The sequence below is a fragment of the Castor canadensis genome, chromosome 7, assembly GCF_047511655.1.
Source record: "Castor canadensis chromosome 7, mCasCan1.hap1v2, whole genome shotgun sequence".
Taxonomy (NCBI): Eukaryota; Metazoa; Chordata; class Mammalia; order Rodentia; family Castoridae; genus Castor; species Castor canadensis.
In genome coordinates, this window is record NC_133392.1 from 149270850 (window position 1) to 149294854 (window position 24005).

Consider the following 24005-nt stretch of genomic DNA (forward strand, 5'->3'; position numbering starts at 1 on the left):
GATTGCTGCTTCAATTTCATTTTGTGTTATAGGTCTATTCAGGTGATTAATGTCCTCTTGGTTCAGTTTTGGATGATCATATGTATCTAGAAATCTGTCCATTTCTTTTAGATTTTCAAATTTATTTGAATATAGGTTCTCAAAGTAGTCTCTGATGATTTCCTGGACTTCCATGGTGTTTGTTGTTATCTCCCCTTTTGCATTCCTAATTCTACTAATTTGTGTTTTTTCTCTCCTCATTTTAGTCAGGTTTGCCAGGGGTCTATCGATCTTGTTTATTTTTTCAAAGAACCAACTTTTTGTTTCATTAATTCTTTGTATGGTTTTTTTGGTTTCTGTTTCGTTGATTTCAGCTCTTATTTTTATTATTTCTCTCCTATTTGTTTTGGGATTTGCTTGTTCTTGTTTTTCTAGGAGTTTGAGATGTATCATTAGGTCATTGATTTGGGATCTTTCAATCTTTTTAATATATGCACTCATGGCTATAAACTTTCCTCTCAAGACTGCCTTAGCTGTGTCCCATAGGTTCCTGTAGGTTGTGTTTTCATTTTCATTGACTTCCAGGAACTTTTTAATTTCCTCTTTTATTGCATCAATGATCCATTCTTCATTAAGTAATGAGTTATTTAGTTTCCAGCTGTTTGCATGTTTTTTGTCTTTACTTTTGTTGTTCTTTTACTGCATTGTGATCAGATAGTATGCACGGTATTATTTCTATTTTCTTATATTTGCTGAGGCTTGCTTTGTGCCCTAGGATATGATCTATTTTGGAGAAGGTTCCATGGGCTGCTGAGAAGAATGTATATTGTGTAGAGGTTGGATGAAATGTTCTGTAGACATCTACTAGGTCCACTTGATCTATTGCATATTTTAGATCTTGGATTTCTTTATTGAGTTTTTGTTTGGATGACCTATCTATTGATGATAATGGAGTGTTAAAGTCTCCCACAACCACTGTGTTGGCGTTTATATATGCTTTTAGGTCTTTCAGGGTATGTTTGCTGAAATTGGGTGCGTTGACATTGGGTGCGTACAGATTGATGATTATTATTTCCTTTTGGTCTATTTCCCCTTTTATTAGTATGGAATGTCCTTCTTTATCTCGTTTGATCAATGTAGGTTTGAAGTCTACTTTGTCAGAGATAAGTATTGCTACTCCTGCCTGTTTTCGGGGGCCATTGGCTTGGTAAATCTTCTTCCAGCCTTTCATCCTAAGTATATGCTTATTTCTGTCGGTGAGATGAGTCTCCTTTAAGCAACAAATTATTGGATCTTCTTTTTTAATCCATTTTGTCAAACGGTGTCTTTTGATGGGTGAATTAAGTCCATTAACATTAAGCGTTAGTACTGATAGGTATGTGGTGATTCCTGCCATTTAGTTGTCTTAGTTGTTTGAAGGTTTGATTGTGTGTACCTAACTTGATGTTACTCTCTACTGTCTTGCTTTTTCTTATCCTGTGGTTTGGTGCTGCCTGCCTTTTCATAATTAAGTTGGGTGTCACTTTCTTTGTGCAGGATCCCTTGCAGAATCTTTTGTAATGGTGGCTTTGTGGTCACATATTGTTTTAGTTTCTGCTTATCATGGAAGACTTTTATTGCTCCATCTATTTTGAATGATAGCTTTGCTGGGTAGAGTATCCTGGGGTTGAAGTTATTTTCATTCAGTGCCCAGAAGATCTCACCCCATGCTCTTCTTGCTTTTAATGTTTCTGTTGAGAAGTCTGCTATGATTTTGATGGGTTTACCTTTGTATGTTACTTGTTTTTTCTCTCTTGCAGCCTTCAATATTCTTTCCTTAGTTTCTGAACTTGTTGTTTTAATGATGGTATGTCGTGGAGTAGTTCTATTTTGATCTGGTCTGTTTGGTGTCCTGGAGGCCTCTTGCATCTGTATGGGAATATCTTTCTCTAGATTTGGGAAATTTTCCGTTATTATTTTGTTGAATAGATTACGCATTCCCTTCGCTTGCACCTCTTCTCCTTCTTCGATGCCCATGATTCTCAAGTTTGGTCTTTTGATGGAGTCAGTGAGTTCTTGCATTTTCTTTTCACAGGTCTTGAGTTGTTTAATTAATAGTTCTTCAGTTTTTCCTTTAATTACCATTTCATCTTCAAGTTCTGAGATTCTGTCTTCTGTTTGTTCTATTCTGCTGGATTGGCCTTCCATTTTGTTTTGCAGTTCTGTTTCATTCTTTTTTCTGAGGTTTTCCATATCCTGGCTGTTTTCTTCTTTATTGTTGTCTATTTTTGTCCTGAGTTCATTTATCCATTTATTCATTGTGTTCTCTCTTTCACTTTGGTGTTTATACAGTGCTTCTGTGGTTTCCTTTATTTCTTTTTTTGCTTTTTCAAATTCTCTATTTTTATTGGAATTTCTTGAGTGTCTCCTGTACATTTTCGTTGACCCTATCCAGTGTCATCTCTATAAAATTCTCATTGAGTACTTGTAGTATGTCTTCTTTTAAATTATTCTTGTGGGCTTCATTGGGTCCTTTGGCATAGTTTATCTTCATTTTGTTGGAGTCTGGCTCTGAGTTTCTGTTCTCTTCATTCCCCTCTGGTTCCTGTACTAATTTTTTGCTGTGGGGAAACTGGTTTCCCTGTTTTTTCTGTCTTCCCTTCATTGTCCTTGGTGTTGTTACTGTCCCTGTACTGTGTGCAATTAAGTATTTTCTAGCTTGTAATAATAACAATGGTAATATTTAGAATGGAAGAGTGAGCTGAGATGGAAAGCAAGAAGTTAAAGAAAAGGGGAAAACAAATATACAGACAAGAGGGAGAAAGCAGAACAAGGTATCAGACAAGAGAGTTTCAAAGGTATAAACGGAGTGTTAGTGTACTAATCGACAGTAAGCTGAATAGACATTAGAGAGACAGAGAGAGGATTGAAAATCAAAGATAAAAAAATAAAAAATAAATAAATGAAAGTAATATATATATAAATGAATTAAAATAAAATGGAAAATAGAAAATTAAAAAAAAAAATCAAAAAACTTCCAAGTTTATATGCAATGCAGTTTCAGTCTTAATAATTTGGGTGTCCGTCTCAATCTCCAGTCCTGGAGTTGGTGCCTCAGATGTTGTTCTGTAGTTGTCTCATCAAAGTGGATGCATAAAGTAGAACAAAACTACACACTCACACACACACACACACACACACACACACACACACACACACACAAAGCCCCACCAAGTGTCCCCAGTTCAAATGCAATACAGTTTCAGTAAGTTTTTTGGCTTGCAGGTGTAATTTGGTTGTTCTCTCATCAAAGGTAGGGAGAAAAAGAAAAAAAGAGAAAAGTTCTGAGAGCTCAGCCTGTAGGTGGCCGCGTTATTTATGCAGATCTCTGGGGTGAGCTTAGCACTCACCTGGCCCCACAGGCTTTGTTTGCTCAGAGTTCTCCTATGAGGGAGCCTCTGCTACAAGCTTTCCCCTTTCCAAGCACTGGGGAAGGTGACACTGCCCCCGCTTGTCAGGCCTGCGTGTTTATTTACAGTTCATGTGGGAGGTGCGTCTTTCCCCCTCTCCTCTGAAGTTTTCCTCCCACTGCCACTTTCAGAAGCTTTCCTGCTCCTGCTTACTGGGCGGTGCTGCTGCTCCTGCCGGCTGCCTTGTTTGTTTACAGTTCACGTGGGAAGTGGGTCTTCCCTCCTCTCACAAGCTTCCCCGCTCCTGGTTGTTGGGTGCGCGCCCCGCTCCAGCCAGAGGCTCTCCGGCCTGCCCGGCTTGTTTATTTACAGTCCTGGGAAGGGTTCCCTTCCCCCAATCTTCAGCGCTCAGGGCACCCCACCCTCTTTCCAGCGTGTCTTAACTGTTCTTATTGCTTAGTACTCAGTTTCTCTTTTTTTTTTCCCGGGTGGTGGTCAGTCTGTCCAGGGGGCTATGCTGCTCTGGCCCAGGCTTGTCTGTGGGGGTACCGCGGTACCGCGAAGCTCACCTGGTCCGCATCTTCCCAAGCCGTATGGGCGCCGGCCACTGGCAGCCCCCGGGGCCCTCCTCATTTTTCCGTTTAAGGTGAAGTGGAGATTCTCTGCACCGGCTGGAGATGTGGAGGGGTCAAAGTTATGCTTTTCTCGGTGATTATGCCTGCAAAGTGTGTCTCCAGCGTCTCTCCAAGATTTCACTATAGAAGGGTCACTTTCTGCTTCCTACCTCTAGCCGCCATCTTGGAATCCTATCCCAATAGCTTTTTTTAAAAAAATTGTGATCCAATAGCCTTAATTGATATAGAATAGTTTCTTCTGGTCCAGGAGTTACTATCCCAAAGTCTGTAGATCCTTTCGAAGTCCATGGATAGACTTCAGGGAGCTTGAACTTCTGAAATGACAAATTGATTTTTTGTGTTATGTACAGTTACTTTTTCCTTGGGAAAGATCCATAGATCCTCAAAGAGGACTAAGACCCCAGAATGGCAAGATAACACTGATTTAGAGGTTGTAATTCATTGTTAATTATTTTAAGGTTTGTGCTTCCTTTTTCTTCGTGTAGGCATCAGGGATTTGGGGTGCTCTCAGTAATATTAGCAAACCATGCCATCAAGTTGTTGACATCTCTTTTTCAAGACCTGCAGGTGGAGGCTCTCCACAAGGTAAGGAGGTTGTTCTTGTGGAATTCTTTCTGACTGTGTGGGTCATATTGCTAATTCCCCTTTGGTATTGTTACCTTCAGGGTTGGGAGGTAGATGGTCCCCCTGCTGTCCTGAGCATTATGGCCCAGAGCAGCTCCATTCAGAGGATTCAGCGGCTGACTGACTCCGTCCCACTGATGAACCTGCTCTTGACATTACTTTCAACCTCATACAGAAAGGTGGGTGCCACTCAAGCCTGAATATTTGGAAGACCTTGGCATGACCTCTATCAGTGCACATTTGGTTTTGAAGAGGAAAGGAATTCTTTGTTTTTATTTTATTTTATTTTATTTATTTTATTTTTTTGAGAAGGGGTCTCAGTGTTGTCCAGGCTGGTTTCCAATTCCTGGGCTCCAGTGATCCTCCTGTCTCAGCCTCTTGAGTGTTGAGATTATAGGTATGGATCACAGTACCTGGCTTCACAAAGAGAGGAATTCTTTTTTGGGGGAGAGCAGTACTGGAGTTTGAACTTAGGCTCTCATGCTTTGTAGGCAGGTGGAATTCCCCTTTCCCCATCCAGCTATAAGGAAAGAAAAAATTTTTTTGGCTGTACTGGGGTTTGAACTCAGGGCCTACACCTTGAGTCAGTCCATCAGCCCTTTTTTGTGAAGGGTTTTTTCCAGATAGGGTCTTGAGAACTATTTGCCTGGGCTGGCCTTGAACCTTGATCCTCCTGATCTCTGCCTCCTGAGTACCTAGGATTATAGGCGTGAGCCACCAGCACCCAACTAGGAATTCTTAATTGGTTAACCTATACAAACTTTTGAATCAGTTATTATCAGTTCTTTGATACATGTGACCACTTGGTGATTTGTGATGATTTAGCATTCTGAAGCAAAAGCATGGAGGACATTATGGAAGTGCTCTCTTTTTTTTCAGTTTTTGTCCATGTGTCTGGTTGAGAGGGCTTTGAGAGGTGTGAGGAAGTGGGCTATTAAGAGAAATATTTCTTGGACTTAGAGAACAGAATGAGACTGGCGTGTGTCTCAAGTAGTAGAGTGCTTGCCTAGAAAAAAAATGAGCTATGGAGAAACTTGTCAGTTGGTGAATGAGATGAAGTAGGCTGGCTCTGTTTCTGTAATTGCCAATTATAGAAATCTCATTCTTTTCCTAGGCATGCGTCCTACAGCGGCAGAGGAAGGGCTCTATGAGCAGTGATGCCAGCGCCTCCACCGACTCAAACACTTACTACGAGGATGATTTCAGTAGCACAGAGGAGGATAGCAGCCAAGGTAGCTCACTTTTTTTCCCTGTCTCCCAGAGATATGCTAGTATGCCACAGATTCCCTTACACCACTTTGTTTTCACCTACCTAGTCTGGACCTTGATTTTATGTGCACTCAATGGTGTTATTTAAGCAAGTGGAGTGTTTAAAACTGCATGACTACTTTCAGTCAAGCCCGTGTTGCTTTTCATATCTTTTCCTACCCAAATCAAAACCTATCTTAGCTCATTTTGTATTGTGTTGACCTATGTTGGGACCTCATTCTTAGCTTTCTCAGTGCAACTCAGAATGTCATGTAGGAAGTGTTTGATTTGGCTGTTATCGTAGGTGTGTAGTTTAGGGAAGCATTGGAAAGAAATTGAATGCTGTAATGAACAACACTCCTCGCTGCCTTAGTTCAGAGAGAGAGTGAAGAAGATAAATGTCTCAGATTCCTCTTCATAGTCAAGTTTGTCAAAGCAGTATGAAGTACTAAGAGAGGTGCAATTCTTATCTTGAAGTTCATAGTTGATAAGACAAGTACAGATTTGCTCTTGAAAATGTTTGGCCTGCCCATCAAGCCTAAAGCCCTTAGTTCAAACCCCAGTACTGCAAAAAAAAAAAAAAAAAAAAAGAAAAGCTTGTTGCCAGTAAAGTAAAGTGAAATTGTTTCTCTTCCTTTGTTAGGCTCTTTTTTTCTTTTTATAAAACAAACACACATCATTTTTACTGCAACATAACTTGCATACAATAAAATGCTCTCATTTTATATATACATTTAGATAAATTTTGACAAATTTATGCCGTCTTGTACCTACCACCACCTTCAGGATATCTTTGTGATTCTTTTGACTTAGGCACTTTTAGAAAGCAGATGTACCAGAAAATAACCTTTTTTATTGTTATCTTAGTGACTTTCTCCTTCTCTATTCAGATGATGACAGTGAACCTATTTTGGGGCAATGGTTTGAGGAGACCATCTCCCCCAGTAAAGAGAAAGTGGCACCTCCACCTCCTCCCCCACCCCCTCCTCTGGAGAGCTCTCCTCGAGTTAAAAGCCCCAGTAAGCAGGCCTCTGGTGAGAAGGGCAACATTTTGGCTAGTCGCAAAGATCCTGAGTTGGTAAGAGTCAATTTCTGAGGTTTAGTGGGAGGGGGATTGAGTAGAATGGTTGTGGTGTGAGAAATAGATCATTTGAACTAAGACTTTTTTTTATAGGTTGGATAACTATAATATTTAAGCATGTTTTTGTTTAAAACTTATGTTTATTAAGTTCCATTAAATGATTTATACTTCTGGTATTGTTTCTCAGATTGATGGTTATTAACACAGCCTTCAGAATTAGATATAAGTGGTTTGAATCCTACTTTTGCCACTTCATGGCTTTGTGCAAGAATCTGAACTTCTCTAAGCCTTAGTTTTGTCTCCTAGTGTAGAAATGATTGTACCTTCCTCTAATGGTGTTGTGAAAAAGAATATTTTTAAAGTATTTAGCATAGGTTTGATATATCATAAATGCTTATTGTTGATTCTGCCAATATTTCTTGATTATCTTCTGTGTGTCAGACCCTATTCTGGTAATTTATCAGTGAATGACTCAGGTACAGTTCATGCCTTCATATAGCACTGAACATACAGTTCAGTGAAGGGCATAAAATATTTATATAATAATTCAGTAATTCATTTATACAGTAATACAATAAATTCAACTTAGTAGAGAAATAGAAGTAATACATAGAAATAATACTTAGGGGTGGACAAAGATAGGCCCTTAGAGGAAGATAAGAAATGGGTCAGTCTACTTGGAAGTCCCATGTCTTCTCATACAACTTTCTGAAGTCTTTTGCATTTAATTCCCATACTGTTTTGTGTAACTGATAGATTCTTATTATTTAACTTAGACCCACTGTAGGAAATTTTAAGTGAGATTCTTTCATTCATTGTGTTTTTTACATGAGACCTATAGCTTACTTCTTCTTTGTGTTTAAGGTTTGTGTAAGCTTGGACCCTGATATGAGCTGTTTTGTGTTTCTTTCAGTTCTTAGGTCTGGCTTCCAACATTTTGAACTTCATTACCTCTTCCATGCTGAACTCACGGAACAATTTCATCCGGAACTATCTCAGTGTGTCTCTTTCAGAACACCATATGGCTACCCTGGCTAGTATCATCAAGGAGGTGGACAAAGATGGACTCAAGGGTCAGTACATGGGCTGTGTTGTCTAGTAGAGTTTGGTTGTTGCCAGGGTGTGTTGCCAGGGTTGCCTCACATAGTTGCTTGAATAACTTTTTTCAACTGTCTTAAGGTTCATCAGATGAAGAGTTTGCTGCTGCTCTCTATCACTTCAACCACTCTTTGGTGACTTCTGACCTTCAGTCCCCAAACTTGCAGGTTTGTCTCCACTATGGCTGCCCAGTGAGGAACTCTTTATAACAGGTCCATGGGCTGCAGTTGATCTATTGCTAATTAACATTTTGTGTTCGGATCACTTCACCGGAAAGATCATTAGAAGTGATTCTAGTATATCCTTATGCCTTAATTGGGATCATTTCAAGAAAAAGAAAATGTCCTTTTCCCTAAATCAGTAAGCTTATAGAAAAATAAATACAAAAACAAAGTCTGAATGATAATGCTAATAGAAAAGTGAACACAATACACAAGAAGGCAATTTATTTAAAAAAAAATATATGAAAATAGCCAATAAACAGAGGAAAACATGTTCATGAGTAGTAATAGAAGAAAGACAAATTATAGGCTCAAGCCTTAATCTTAGATACTTGGGAGGCAGAGATTGGGAGGATTGAGGTTCAAGACCAGCCTGGGCAAAGAAGTTCCTGAGAGCCCATCTCAATTAATGGTGTGTCTGTTGTCCCACTTATGTAGGGAAGTAAAAATAGGAGTTTATGGTAAAGTCTGGCCCAGGCAGAAAGAGAGATTCTGTCTTAAAAATAACCAATGCAATCCACCCCCCAAACTCAAAAAACCCAATGCAAAGTAGTTTGGGTGGTATAGCAATTGTATAGCAAGTGCAAGGCTGAGTTCAACTCCCCATTACCACACTAAAAAAATGCATTTTAAAGGATCAAATTACAGTAGGTCCATGCTCTCTTATCCATTCTTACAAACGCATCACCAAAGTAAAGTCCAGGGCTTTGACTGTGAACTTCTAATTTTAGGATTAGAAATTGTGCTAGCTGATGTCTTGTATTTTAAAACTCAGCTTCCTAATTTCCTTAGTTCCACATATAGCTATATTCCTTAAATTAAAGAAAAAAAAAAGTTTTGTTTTTAGCTTTATAGCAGATAACATATTCTATGTAATCTTTTGAGGCTTTATTTTTTTCACGTAATAGTTATATGGTATTGTATTGCCAGCATTCACTTATATTGTAGTGTGATTCTGTAGTTCTTGTTGGACTGCTGTTTGATATTCCACTGTGTTTGTGACTGTACAAATTTATTTTTCTCTTTTCTCCCACTGAATTGCATTTAAAATGTGTCCAATTTTATTGCTATTCTAGGTGTTGCTATGATTTTTTTTATACATGTCCTCTGTTATAGGTGGACTAGTGGTTCTTTTGGGAATTTAACTTGGAGTAGAATTGCCAGGTTGTAGAATGTGTAACATAGGGCCAAAATGCTCTCTGAAGTAGCTACACCAATTTTTACTTCTATCAGTAATGTATCAGAGAATGGTTGGATTCATATCCTCTCCTGAGATACTGCAATATAGGTTTTTTTGTTTTTGTTTTTGTTTTTTAGTGGTATTGAGGTTTGAACTCAAGGCCTGTGCTTGGTAGTCAGGAGCTCTACCAGTTGAGCCACCCTTCAAACCCTTTGTTACTCTTAAAATCATTTCAGCACTGGGTGTTATGACAAGCCTGTAATCCCAGCACTGAGAGAGCTAACGCAGGAGGATTGTGAGTTCGAGGCCTCCTGGGTTACGTAGCAAGACTCTGTTTCTAAACAAACAAACAAATTAATTAATTAATTAAATTCTTTGGAGTCTCAGATTCCAGATATAATTCAAGGGATTATCAGTTCCCAATAGGATAAAATCCAGGAAACTATATTTAAGGGATTAAAATTCTCATAATACCAAGCTATTTGAGAAGTTCCTGAAAAACTTCTATGTTTTTTGAAACCATGATTATAAACCACTTAATACTACTATTAAGTGCAAAATTTTATCTTGGCAGGAAAGAATATATAAATTGCTGACCCTCATAAGAGAGTACTTCAGTTAGCATATAGCCCTTAATGCTTCCTTAGACTGAGGGTCAAGTTGTCCCACCACAGTGGCCATCTGTGTTCCAGACCTAAGTTTATTCAGGGAAGTTTCAAAGTTCACAGACTTGCACTTTTCCTGCCTAAACTTGTCCAAAGAATAGGGAAAAAATACTGTTCTCTGGAGAGCAGGAGTTCTTAGACCTCCTGTAATGATGTTGCCCTGTTTGTGTTGGAAAAAAAATAACTATAGACTTTGTGTGGACTTGTAGCTTGGTTGCCCTAATTAGTGCTGTATGGCAAAGGAAATCCACCAACCTTGCTTTTCATCCCATCTCCAAAAATGATTCTTTTATGTTCTTCCCCCAAACTTTGCTATAATTGAATAAAGTAGAGGATAAATGATTTAACCTATTATTTACTCTCCCTTAAATAGTTTCTTTGTAGTACAAAGCATCTTTACTCAGGTGCCTGACTTCTGGCTTCTGTGGCAACACACACACACACACACATATTCACTCACTCTCTTTCTCTCTCACTCTCTCTCTCTCTCTCTCACCCCCCCCCCCCCGTGTCCTCCAGTAGAACATAATAAAATGTATTCCAGTCTGTGTAAGTAAACAAGTAGAAGTTATGTCTTAAAACATAGTTTTCAACTTTGAAGGCATTAATAGACTATGTTTCCAAGTGAGACCAAAGCTCTGTTCACTACTTAGAGAAGAAATTGATGACCTATGAACATCTTATCTTGGCAAGTAGGCTTTCTACTGTGGGAGAGGAAGTGCTTGGCATGGCCTGTTCATTTTATAAATTTGTTTAATCAAAAGTAAGGTAGCTGGAGCATTCTTTTTGGCAGTGCTAAATTCTAGGATGTCCCTTAGAGAAAGGTAATCTCCTTAGGCTCTTTCTTTAATAAGTAAGTATTAGCATCACTAAGGAGTAAAGTATTCTTCTAAGTTCTGTGAAGTAATCAAAGATGAAACAAAAGCTTTGTTGTCTTGTAAGAATTTGGTAAGTCCACAATAGATATTTTTGGTTGGCCTGGGGTTTGAACCCAGGGCCTTGTGTTTGCAAAGCAGCCACTCTACTGCTAGAGCCATATTTCCAGTTCATTTTTCTTTGGTTATTTTGGAGATGGGATCTCAGAAACTGTTTGCCTGTGCAGACCTTGAACTGCAATCCTCTGATCTCAGCCTTCGAAGTAGCTAGGATTTTAGGTATGTGGTAAAATTGGCTCATTTTGGTGAGGAAGGGTGCCAAATAGTTCAGGTCAAACTGTAAGGCATCTTGAAATCGGCATAGGAAGGAGTGAAGAGTGGAGAGTCATCTGGGGTGTACTCACAAGGCTGTGGTAGTATGCTACATATGGATATTCGAGAAAATGAGGGCCAGAGCATTAGTAGCTGCTGGAGTGTCAGGACACTACGAGGCTTGAAGCAGTGCCTGGCTCAGAATCACAGGAACTGCTTTTCATCTGTTATACTTTTATGAAAAAAGAAACCAGAAGATAAGTGTTAGGGAGGATGTGGAGAAGGTATTGCTGGTGGGAATGTAAAATGGTATAAACTCTGCGGAAAATGCATTGGCATTTCCACAAAACATTACAGAAGAGCAGAAGATGCTGTTGTCATTAACATAGGGAAGTCAGGAAGGAGAATTGATTTGGGGATAAGAGGGATAATGTGTTTCACTTTAAATATTAGGTTTTGGGGTATTAGAGGGGTGAAGATAATCTAGAAAACAGTTGAAATGTGAGTCTAAAATTAATGAGTTAGAAAGTTAAGGTTAATAAATATAGCTTTGGGAATTATCTGCAAAGAGGCAGTGGTAAATACTGAAGTGGATGGAGTGTACAAGAGAGCTGAGGGCTGAGGCTAAAACCTCAGAAATGGCAGCATTCAAGAGAAGTGGAGGAAGGAATGGCTCTGCTAGGGTCCTGTTGCTATCTACAGTGTTCATTTTTACTTCTGAGATAGCCAATTAAGAGTGGAAGTAGTCAATAAAAACCATTCTTGTGGAGTGCTTACTCATTTGTTATGGCTCTCAGAGCTAAAAAGCTGACATAGTTGCAAACAAGACAAAAACCTACACTTAAAAAAATACTAGCAGGGCGCTGGTGGCTCATGCCTGCCATCGTTGCTACTCAGGAGGCAGAGATCGGGAGGATTATGATTCTAAGCCAGCCCCAGACAAATACTTCTCGAGACCCTGTTTTGACAATACCCAACACAAAAAGGGCTGGGGGAGTGGCTCAAGTGGCGAGCCCTGAGTTCAAAAACCGGTACTGCAAAAAATAAAGTACTGTAGAAACAGCAATATAGGGAATAGATATTACTCATAATCCAGATTTATGGCTGCTTCTCCCTCACTGAACACTTAACATTTTTTTCCCACTATTACAGTTGTATAACACACACACACACACACACTCTCTCTCTCTCTCTCTCTCTCTCTCTCTCTCTCTCTCCCCTCTCTCTGAATGCAGGGCCTCATACATGCTAGGAAAGTGCTCTCTCTACCACTGAGCTATACCACAACCTGACAGTTAATATTTTTGATGTAGTCCAAGTAGGTTTACTTATTTAAATAAAAATGTTTTCATGGAATCAGGAGTTGAGGAATCCTTTATGAGTGTGAGTTTGAATAGGCCTGGCTTCACCATTCAGTATTCTGGTCTTGCTTATGTCTTTCAACCTCTGTCATCATGCCATTGTGCGTAATGCCCACCACCGCCTCCTCTCACTGCTTCACATGTTCATCATGAGCACATGTCCAGTGCTTAGCACAGTGCTTGGCCATTGCCAGTTAACTGCCCAGTGCACGGAAGCTGCTCTTGGAATCTGTGACATTTGGAATAATGTTTATTTCCGAGGAACAGGGCCATCTGGGGTATCTTGAAAGAATTGAATTTGGCAGCCTTAGGAATTTCTCATATGTTCTGAAGTAGAGGTGATTTGTGTTTTCTGTAGACAAATGAGAAGGCAGGCTTTGTCTTTCCTTCTATTGGTGTCCTGCTTACTTTGTGTACCTGTGTGTGCATATGTGCTTGAGTCTGAGAAATAAGTTGGAGCTCAAATAACTGAGCTGAAAGTGAGGCTCATTTGGAAGACCTGCTACAATTGGAAGCAAAGAACAGCCTTGATTAGTTTTAGATGCCTTGGCATCTTATAGGCAGGATTTCTTAGCTTAGTACAGTTACCATGAGTTGATGGATTTACAGGTTGTTGGATCTCCTCTCTTTGGTGTTTTTTATCTTACGGAACTTGTTATGAAAGAAAATCCACCAGCTGTTACAGTTCACGTTTTCTTTTGATTGTACTTTTCATGTTCTGTCCATTTTGAAAATTTCCGATTCTGCTGTCTCTAAGCATTTCTCCTTTTTAAGAACCTATTTCAGACACTGATTAATCTACAGATGCTATCGGGACTAGATTTTTCATTTGTGTTTTTCTCATTTGTTGCACTAGATGATTTTTCTCCAAACCACTTCTAAATCTGAATTTCTGGGTCTTTCTTTACTTTGTCTATTATTATAAAACAAGCATTGTAGAGCATGAGTACCCCTTTGGCCTTGTCCTGTGTCTTTTTTCTTTTTTTTATTGTGTGTGTATGTGTCTTTTTTCTAACGGTCTTGTGTGTGTCTTTTACATCAGAATACATTGCTGCAGCAGCTGGGAGTTGCTCCTTTTTCTGAGGGCCCTTGGCCCTTATACATTCACCCTCAAGGTCTCTCTGTGCTCTCACGCCTCCTGCTCATCTGGCAACATAAAGCTGGCACACAAGGTGACCCTGACGTCCCTGAATGCCTTAAAGTTTGGGACAGGTAAGATAATTCCAAGAGAAGGTCTATAGAGATGGTTATTTTACTACTTTTGTTTGCTTGAGTTCTTTTAGTTAATCTGTGACTTTGAGATGTTACTACAGTGAGTGATATGTTCAGAGTAGGAAGGGTGGAGAAGTGATGAGCAGATGCTATTAAAAAACAAGCATACAATTATGTCTGGAAACAGAATCTTCCTATAGTCATGGAGGATTTGGTTATGATTATTAACTAGAGCCTGGATCCTGAACATAACCAGTTTCATCCTGACCTGGTGTTTTGAAAGAGAGAACAGGAAAGCCAGCTCTGTCCTTAGTTATTTTGCTTTCAACAGGAAACCACTTAGAGGACTTGCCATCTTTTTTTTTTGGATAAATTTTAAAGAACTTGTTTCCTTGGGGGAAGCTCAGATCAATCATCTAAATCCTCCTCAGATGGACCTGTATTTGCCATTTTTGTTTACATGGTTAGGAGTCTTCAAAGCAGCTTGCTTTCCTAAAAGGCTTTGCTTTTCTATTCCTCATTTTAGAATCAAATAACTCTAATGTTGGATTTGAGAAATCATAAACCTCCTTGAATGCTAGAGGTCCATTATATTTTTCCTGATGGAATCTTGCAACAAGACTGAGAACTGGGGGTGGTGGGGTGCTTTGAGGGAAGGGTGCCTTCTTAAAACAAATCTCATTCCTAAATAGCCAAAGGCAGTAGAAACAGTTGGCTGTTTTTTTTTGTGTGTGTGTGCAAAAGCTCTTCTGACAAGTTCTTGAATATTGGAATTTATATTACTTTATAGTTTACATACTTTTAAACTGTTATCATGCTATGATTATAACCTGTAGTATAAACTATCAGAACTAGAATTAAAAGCCGGGTACCTGTAAAAATACCTGACACAAAAAAGGCTGGTGGAGTGCCTCAAGGTGTAGGCCCTGAGTTCAAACTCCATTATAGCCAAAAAATCCCTCAAAATTAGAATTAAATTGTAGAATCTGGGGCTGGGAGGTTTGGATCAGTGGTAGGTCCTGGGTTGACTCAATTTCTAGCATTCCATATATATTTCAAAGGATAAGGGAGAATTATTAACTTGGCTCTACCTGCCCAGATTTATTACATAAAAAGTAATGCCAGTACCTTTTGGGAAACCTGCAGTTCTTTTCATGTCACCAGTGGGAGGTGGGCAGTGATACTAATGTGGCCACAGTTAAGAGAACCAAAGGGTTCTTAGAAGAGATTTTGTGACTAAGTCCCACTTTTTTTGTTGGTAAAATTTAGTTTCTGTCTTCCTTTTACCATGCAGCTCTATTTCTTCTTTAATTTGTTATCTTAGTGCCTGGATATAAGAAGTTTAACTGTTTCAGCACTGGATGTCATAACCTTGGGGGGTATTTCTGATGTTTTCCCATCAGACATTGCTCCCCTTTTCTCTGTGCTAGGTTTTTGTCTACAATGAAGCAGAATGCCCTGCAAGGGGTGGTACCCAGTGAGACTGAAGATCTGAATGTAGAACACCTGCAGCTGCTGCTCCTCATTTTCCACAACTTCTCTGAGAAGGGCCGGCAGGCCATTTTGACTCTTTTTGTCCAGAGCATCCAGGAGCTGAGTATCAACATGGATGCTCAGATGTGCTCTGTGCCTCTCATCCTGGCACGTCTCCTTTTGATCTTTGATTATCTGCTTCATCAATACTCCAAAGCCCCTGTTTATCTGTTTGAACAGGTATAGACCAGCACATTCTCTTTGCCTCGTTACCGAGAGCTTCATTCTTTTCAGGAATTATGATTCAAAGCTAGAGTGACCTGCTTCCTTTAGGTTTTAGTTTTTGGTTTTGGTTAGGTTTATGGGTAGGATTAGGAGAACCACTGTGACTTGCATATGTGCACTTACATTTTCTGTTTGGCCTGTAGTGATAAATGTAGGTTACTTGATCTGATGTGTATGTTAAACTTGAATGATAGGCCCTGTTCACAGGTGTTCATTGGATTATGCTGCTTTACCTGTGACTAGCACAATGACCTGAGCATTGGCTCTCAGTGGGTGTTTGTTAGTGGTTGAAGGGTGCTCAAGCATTAAATACTATGTTTTAGTAAAGTCCTTTATAAGAATCCACAATGAGGGTGGGAAGGCTAGTTAAGGGTTGTTATATTCAGCATTTCTTAAAATGTTTCATTGAGCACTGTTTCTTTAATGCTTCATCAAAAATTGCTTTCCAAAAGAAATCACAGAAAAATTTTGTTTTGATCTTTAAATTTTCTAGACTTTTATGTACTTATCTGTTGTTATGTCTGGCATGAAAAGCAGAATGGTATAGCCATTGTCTTTTTTTTTTGTAGTGAAAGTGATAGTATAGCAAAGTTTATTAGGAAAGGACTACACTTTCAATAGACTGAAAGCAGCTCATTTCTAGAGAGAGAACACAAGAATGACTTGGGGTATCCTTGTTGATTTGAGCGTTTGTGTTTTAAAAGGTACAGCATAACCTGCTGAGTCCTCCTTTTGGGTGGGCAAGTGGATCCCAGGACAGTAGCAGCCGCCGAGCAACAACCCCTCTCTATCATGGGTTCAAGGAAGTAGAAGAAAACTGGTCCAAGCATTTCTCATCAGGTCAGAAAGAAGATTGTCAATAAGAAACTGACTTAATGATTCTTGTAGGCAGAGTTGAATTTCAAATTTGGAGACTCCTAGAAGACCTTTGGCCATTTGCTTTATCTATGTCCTATGGTGGCATGTCACCTACTTTCAAAGCTGTTTTAGAAATTGACTTAACACCTACTCCACCTTTTTTTTTTTTTTAAGTTAAGATATTGAAATTAGGAGTTCTTTTATCTGGCACTATGACATAGTCACTCTCTATTAAATTTTCCTTTAGAAATGTGTATGTAACCAACAAGCTAAATTTCCTTTTGTGTCTTGGTGACAAATGATGCTAAAAATCAGGGGAACATGATAGTCTCTAGTGTTTTTCTCTCATAGCAGTTGTCCATTTTTTTGACACCATGTTTTTTGGGTTTACTTTTAGCACGTATGTCCTCTCATCTGGAGGATTATTAGATGTTAACTTTTGTAAAGCCTTAGTATAAGTTTACTATTAGTTTGCCTCTGCTATTGGGGCAATAGCATGCAAGTTTGATGTATTTAGTCATAATGATAGAATTTTGTTGATTTACTTTATCTTATAGCACCATAGCTAACTCATAGAGCAGTTGTTTAAATGGGGGTAATTTTGCCTCACTCCAGGAGACATTTGCTAATTGTGATCATCACAACTTGTGTTTAAGGGTTTCTATAGTCATTAGTGAGTTGGAGGCCAGAGATGCTGTCAAACCTCCTGCAGCATGCAGGGTAACCTCTCTCAGCAAAGGATTATCTAACCCTAATGTCAGCAGTGCCAGGGCTTTAGAGCAGCCTTGCTCTAAAGTATTTTCTTAATTTTGCCTGTTTTGAGAATGAAACTGTTCATTTAATAAGCACATTGTTTTCCAGATGCCGTCCCACAACCCAGATTCTACTGTGTCCTGTCCCCAGAAGCCTCAGAAGATGATTTGAGCCGACTTGATTCTGCGGTACCAGGAATTTTTTTCCTTCCTTTCTTTCCGTCCCTCCCTCCCTCCCTCAAGTCATCCTCCTTAACCTCACAGGTGGCTAGGACTATAGGCATGTACCACCGCACCCAGCCCAGGAATTTTAATTAGTTAATTAATTAATTAATTAAATTTTTATTCATATGTGCATACAATGTTTGAGTCATTTCTCCCCCCTTCCCACACCCCCTTCCTTACCCCCCACACCCCCCCGCACTACCAGGCAGAAACTATTTTGCCCTTATCTCTAATTTTGTTGAAGAGAGTGTAAGCAATAATAGGAAGGACCAAGGGTTTTTGCTAGTTGAGATAAGGATAGCTATACAGGGAGTTGACTCGCACTGCTTTCCTGTACATGTGTGTTACCTTCTAAGTTAATTCTTCTGGAATTAACCTTTTCTCTATTTCCTGGTCTCCTTCCCAGCCCAGGAATTTTAAAAACCCATTATTATATGTGGGTCAGGTGGTCTCCACCAAATCAGTGTTTCTGGGCAAAAGAGAATCAGTTACTCTTGTTTTTGAGACAAGGTCTCTCTCTGTAGCCCAGGCTGGTCTAAAACTGGTGGTCCTCTTGCCTCAGCTGCAATTACAGGCATGTATACCACCACAGCTGGCTATGACTTACTTTGTAATGAGGCAGTTTGGTCACTGTTAGGATTTGAGCTTCTGCTGAAAGGAAAATGTTCCTTTGAGATTTATTTGCTGGGCTGCACTTTTGTTCTTGGTATTGTCACCTCTGGCACATTATTTTTGAAGTCTGTCTCTGTTAGCATTTGTCCTATGCAAATATTTTGATGGTCAAAAATGGTTATTGTACTCTTATCCTAAAGCCTTGAAGTTGTGTGCTCACAGTAGTCCACAAACTGAGTAAGGTCCTAACATGTTGGTATATGCTATAAGGAGAAATCAGTAACTATAATTTGATGGGATGTTTTGTCAATCATAAGGTAAAGTGATAACGTAAGGGTAGGAAAAAAAATATTTCAAAAAATAAGTGATTGTCTTCTTTTCTTGATATTAGGCATGTGAAGTTCTTTTCTCCAAGCTTGTGAAGTATGACGAGCTTTACACTGCATTGACAGCTCTGCTTGCAGCTGGATCCCAGCTTGATATAGTCAGAAGGAAGGAAAATAAGAATGTGACAGCCCTGGTAAGACTATGAAAGCATGGGGAGAGTTTGGGCTGTGTTTGATAATTGATCATGTTTTCTACCAGAAATTTCCTTCTGGAGTCTTATCAGTTTATTAAGTGTCTGTTTGCAACTTGAGCATTTCTGTGCAGTTTGTATATTTATGTTCGCTGTAGGATAATTTTATAATTTTTGTATTCTTTTGGTTAGCATGAGAGAAATGTGAGTTTGTGGGTTAGTGGCTGCCCTTGTGCTGTGTATCCTGTGAAAAAAAAGCTTGAGCTTTTTCTGTGGTCCTATGAATGTGTCTTTTCTATAAGCAATAACAATAATTCTAGGTCACACAAAGGGCTGGCTTATTGCAGGCCTGCCAAGCAGAATGTCCTGTTCTCTTCTGGTTAATTGGTAAATTATTGGGAAGCCAAAGTTGTCTTTTCCCTATAAAATGTACAGAACATGAGTAAGTTATTTATATGTGTTTTACTGTCTTATTAGGTATACTCTCCAGAAACATCTGGAAAGCAGGCTTGTGGGCCAAATCTCAGTTGAAAATAGGGAATCTGCACAATTCTCTTTAAAAGTTGTATTTGGAGTAGTTCTTACTGTTAGATCTTGAGGCAATATTATATGCTATGTCTAAGACTGTTCCATATGCTTCCTCCAGGAGGCCTGTGCCCTTCAGTATTACTTCTTGATACTGTGGAGGATCCTAGGAATTTTGCCACCCTCAAAGATGTACATGAATCAACTGGCCATGAATTCATCTGAGATGAGTGAGTGTGACATCTTACACACTCTACGATGGTCCTCCCGTCTCCGGATCAGCTCCTATGTCAACTGGATAAAGGTACTGGAGTGGAATGTAGACCTAGCTGTGAGGAGTACTTGTGGCCAGCTTGCTCTGCATTTAGGGATACTTTTAAAGTTAAAAAAAAAAAAAAACAAAACTTTAGACTTTCCATATTGATTTCCTAAACACGTTTTTTTTGTTTTTTCGTTTTTTTAATTGTCCAACTAGGATAACCTTATCAAACAGGGAATGAAGGCTGAACATGCTGGCTCCCTCATAGAACTGGCATCTTCCAAGTGTAGCTCAGTGAAATATGATGTTGAAATTGTAGAGGAATACTTTGCTCGACAGGTATGCTAGCATTGGTATCATAATGGCAGAACTTGGCTTCTACCACAGCCTTTTGCCACAACTAATTGCTATCCTGGGTGTTTCTTAAAGATCTCATCATTCTGTAGCATCGACTGTACCACCATCTTGCAGCTCCATGAAATTCCCAGTCTGCAGTCCATCTACACCCTTGATGCTGCCATCTCGAAGGTCCAGGTCTCTTTGGATGAGCACTTTTCTAAGATGGCCGCCGAGACTGATCCTCATAAGTCATCTGAGATCACCAAGAACCTCCTTCCAGCTACGCTCCAACTCATTGACACATATGCATCATTCACTAGGTGTGATGAATTGCCCACCTGGGTGGTATGAGTAGTGCTCATCCTGAGCAGATCTCCAAAGGTTGTAGCAGTTTACATCTTCTCTTTTTTTTTAATATATCACCTTGAGGGCTTTCCCCACTTGGCATATTCACTGAGATGAGGCCCTTTAAATGATTTTTAAATTTCATGGCATTAGATAGAGAAGAAAAGAAAAAACAAAACTTTGTGAGTGAATTATTTTGAAATTTTGCTCTTTGTATATCAGACGTTGTAAATTGTGCATCCCATAGTCTTTGGCTTGCAAATAATGTTTAAGAGCTTTAAAATTTGTTTTCAGTGTTTCAAAATTGGGAGATTATCTACAAATTGAGTTTTCTGGCTTTTCTTAAATTGGAAGAACTGGCAAAACTGGCCCTGACCTCCCCCCATGATAATATTAGACAAGTGGAGACATGGCTTTCCCATACAGTGGTCCTACCTGGTCTTCTGAAGTTTATTTACTTGTCCCTCATATTCTGTTCAGCTCATATTCTGTGTGGCTTTTAGTGACGAGGGCCTGGATCATTGTAAAACTTGATTAGCCTTGTTTTTTACTATAACTGCCTTGCATGGAGAGGGCTGTTTCTTGAGGCAATTTTTTTGAACAAATATTAGCAATAAACACAAATAACAAATATACATGCCTGTTATGTGCCAGGTACTATTCTTAGTGCTTGAGTTATAGCAGTAGCCAAGGCAGAACAAGTTACTGCTTTCTAGGAGTTTTGAGGCTCTACTTAGGCTAACTGAGCTGTTAATTGATATTCTTGAGCAAGTAAGCTTGGGAAAACAAAAATATACTATCTCTCAGAGTTTTTTTTTTTTTTTTTTTTTGCAGTGCTAGGGATGGAACCCTACGGAACATGTGCATGCTAGGCAGGCACTTTAAAACTGAGCTATACCCTTAACCTCTAGAGTGTTTGATGTATTCCAAGGTGGGGGAAGGATAGAGTTTTCACTGTTCCCTAAATTTATATATTTGTAGTGGAATCATGTTTTGGGAACATTTTAGAGGATGGAATATTCTTTAGGAAACAATTACCATTTGGAATTCTCATGAAGGGGCTAGTAACTGTTAACTGTATTTAATAGCCTTGGAAACTGAGATAGAGACTTTTCACTTCTCTAAGGTTAGTTTCTCCTCACCATAGTGGGATTAGATTCCTACAGCTTCACTCATCTCCCCCTTTCTCTTCAGAGCCTATTTGCTGCAGAACTTTAATGAAGAGGGAACCACTGAAAAACCATCTAAGGAGAAACTGCATGGCTTTGCTGCTGTTTTGGCTATTGGTTCTAGTAGGTGCAAGGCAAACACTCTAGGTAAGTGAATGAATGTGCTTTTGAACAATACTATTTGTACTCCTGCTTCTCTCTGCTTTTACCTTTACTATTTATTGAAGCCTTCCTGTGTGTGTCAGTTATATACATAGGTTTATTTGCTTTGATGTTCACAGTAATCCTATAAAGTATTACAATCTCCTTTTTATTCAGTAGGAAACTGAGAAGTTTATTTGCTTTATGTCCTGCAAATGATGGAACTGGTATCCAACCCAAGATCAGTTGGTTCCAAAGATGAGGCTGTTTTGCCTTTGCCATCAATCTTTGTCTTTCTTTTCATTTATAAAGATTAGGAAGAATAGCCAGCTACTACTTAGATTCTCTTTTCTGGGTAAGGAACAATCTGGTAGGAATTTAGGTTGAAAAAATCGAAGAACTTGAGTGGACTTGGAGCTCAGTATAAAAATCACTTTCCAAAATTTGCAGCCATTTGTGTTTCCCTTAATGTCAAACTTTAAATACTCAATATTATTTAGAGTTTCATTTAATACTGCTTTACTGACTGCTCTTCTTAGTGTGCATCAGTGGTTTCTGCCCTCACAATTAGTTTTTAGAAGAAAAGAGATAAAAATGATAACTTTACATAGAGCAGGGAGCATATGTTTAATGCTGACTTGCTAAATTACTCCTCTTACTTTGTGTTCAGTTGTCTTCTTTACCTGGGAGATTAGAAAGTGAATAGGATAAGAAATGAACCCTTACACTCGAGATTCTTAGCTACTAAGCAATGAGTTGGTTCTTGGGCTGCTATTGAAATAACCATTTAAGCTGTCTTTGTAATAGTTTTGACAGCCTGAGCTGTAATGTTCATTTTTGCATTTGGGTTTTGGTTTTTAAATGTGTTGTGTCACTCTTTCTTTCTTGTGATGGTTCCTCATCCATACTGTCACTTCTAGGTCCAACACTGGTTCAGAATTTGCCACCGTCAGTGCAGTCTGTATGTGAATCTTGGAATAATATCAATACTAATGAGTTTCCCAACATTGGATCCTGGGTGAGTCCCTCTGTGTTCCTTGGGTAGAAATGCTGAGCACTAGCCACCCTGTGTTCTGCTCTTATTCTTTAGGCTTAAACTACCAACCGAGAGATCTTCACATGTTGCAACAGTATTTGCTATGGCTGAATCAATAATCAAAGCATTTAATTACCCAAGAGGTTTTCAAGTGCTCTCTTTGCTTACAAGTCTATGAAATCAAGAGCACGAACTATTTTTCTGAGTCGTCGTTTCTTCATCTGTCAGATACTAACATGTGATTATTGAATGTATTGAATGTAAAGTATTTAGCACATGACATGGCATAGGAATTCTCCACAAATGTTAACTCTCTCTCTTCCTTTTTAGCTTTTGTGTCAGGAACCTGTTCTTTGTTATGATTTTATGGAATATCTTTTAGGTTCTCTAGGTTTTTTAGATCCTTTGAGTCTTGTCAGTTTACTTGATCTTTGTGTATGCTCTACTCAAACTACCTCTATTAACAGATTATTCTGTCATTAATGTTCTGTGGAAAAGCAAAGTGCTACAGTCTTGTTATACTGCTTTGTAATCTTGGCCTCTATTTATAATACCCAGAGCTGTGTGCAAGATAACTACAATCTTTGTAATGGAGACCAGATGCATTGCAAAATCCAGGTCTTTCTCAGTTATTGCAGAAAAACAATAGTTTTACTGTTCGTATGGCTTATATTCCAATCATTGGAATTGGTATTTGGGCATTCGTTGTATTTAACTGTTAACTTAGTACTTACTAAAATTAGAACTCCCTCCTCCCACCCCATTGTTCTTCCCTGGATCAATCACAGTGTATGCTGAGTGAAAGGCACTGTTTTAAAACTCAGTGAGGCCTTAGTTTGTATCAGTATCTTATCCACTCACATTTGATTTGCTTCCTTTCAGCGCAATGCCTTTGCCAATGACACCATCCCTTCTGAGAGTTATATCAGTGCTGTGCAAGCTGCTCACCTGGGGACTCTTTGTGGCCAAAGTCTGCCCCTAGCTGCTTCTTTGAAGCATACTCTTCTCTCACTGGTCAGGTTGACTGGAGATCTGATTGTGTGAGTACCCAGAACCTAGACCTCGGTGCTTTTTACATCTGTGCCCTTAAAGGAGGACAGTGGGAGTTTTTGTAACTATATAGCACTTATCTTATATCCTTTTTTTAGCCAAGACAACCTGCTGCATTACAGTAGAGGGAAAGCACCTACCTACGATGATTTGTGAAGCCTTAGATCTGAAGGGCAGCAGGGTACCACCTCCTCTCTTTCTGAATAGTGTGTTTTAGAAAGGGCAAATTGTGATTTGGAGTTATTTTGGCTTTAAAATTTAAAGTGATAGTGACAGATTACTCAATAACATTTATTTAGTATCATTGTAGGAGTTAGGCTCTGTCATCATAAGGAGTAGTGCAGGCCACCAGGATGATTTGTCTTCTATACATAGGTCACAAGTGAAGTCATACATTGTGTTGCCTTCACACTGGTCCATATTCCCCACAATAAACTCTAGGAAGGATTACTTTTTTAGCTTTTGGCTAGTTTTGTTGTTTTGAATATTACAAAATACATCTTAATTTGATATTTTAATGTATCTTTCATATGGAAATT

The 24005-nt window shown here is 39.0% G+C and overlaps 1 protein-coding gene across 10 annotated transcripts in view; it reads left to right on the forward strand.

Moving 5' to 3' along the window:
- Positions 1-24005, forward strand: part of Ubr4 (ubiquitin protein ligase E3 component n-recognin 4) — a 132318-nt gene that overhangs the window by 21309 nt on the left and 87004 nt on the right. For all 10 annotated transcript variants that reach the window (XM_074081182.1, XM_074081185.1, XM_074081189.1 and 7 more), the window contains exons 12-28: positions 4489-4588; positions 4669-4806; positions 5742-5859; positions 6766-6953; positions 7870-8029; positions 8136-8221; positions 13711-13880; positions 15311-15593; positions 16343-16478; positions 17358-17437; positions 18477-18605; positions 19249-19431; positions 19603-19725; positions 19816-20045; positions 21265-21386; positions 22301-22398; positions 23299-23456. In XM_074081182.1, coding sequence (XP_073937283.1) covers positions 4489-4588; positions 4669-4806; positions 5742-5859; positions 6766-6953; positions 7870-8029; positions 8136-8221; positions 13711-13880; positions 15311-15593; positions 16343-16478; positions 17358-17437; positions 18477-18605; positions 19249-19431; positions 19603-19725; positions 19816-20045; positions 21265-21386; positions 22301-22398; positions 23299-23456 — 2502 coding nt within the window. The remainder of the gene's footprint in view (positions 1-4488; positions 4589-4668; positions 4807-5741; positions 5860-6765; positions 6954-7869; positions 8030-8135; positions 8222-13710; positions 13881-15310; positions 15594-16342; positions 16479-17357; positions 17438-18476; positions 18606-19248; positions 19432-19602; positions 19726-19815; positions 20046-21264; positions 21387-22300; positions 22399-23298; positions 23457-24005) is intronic.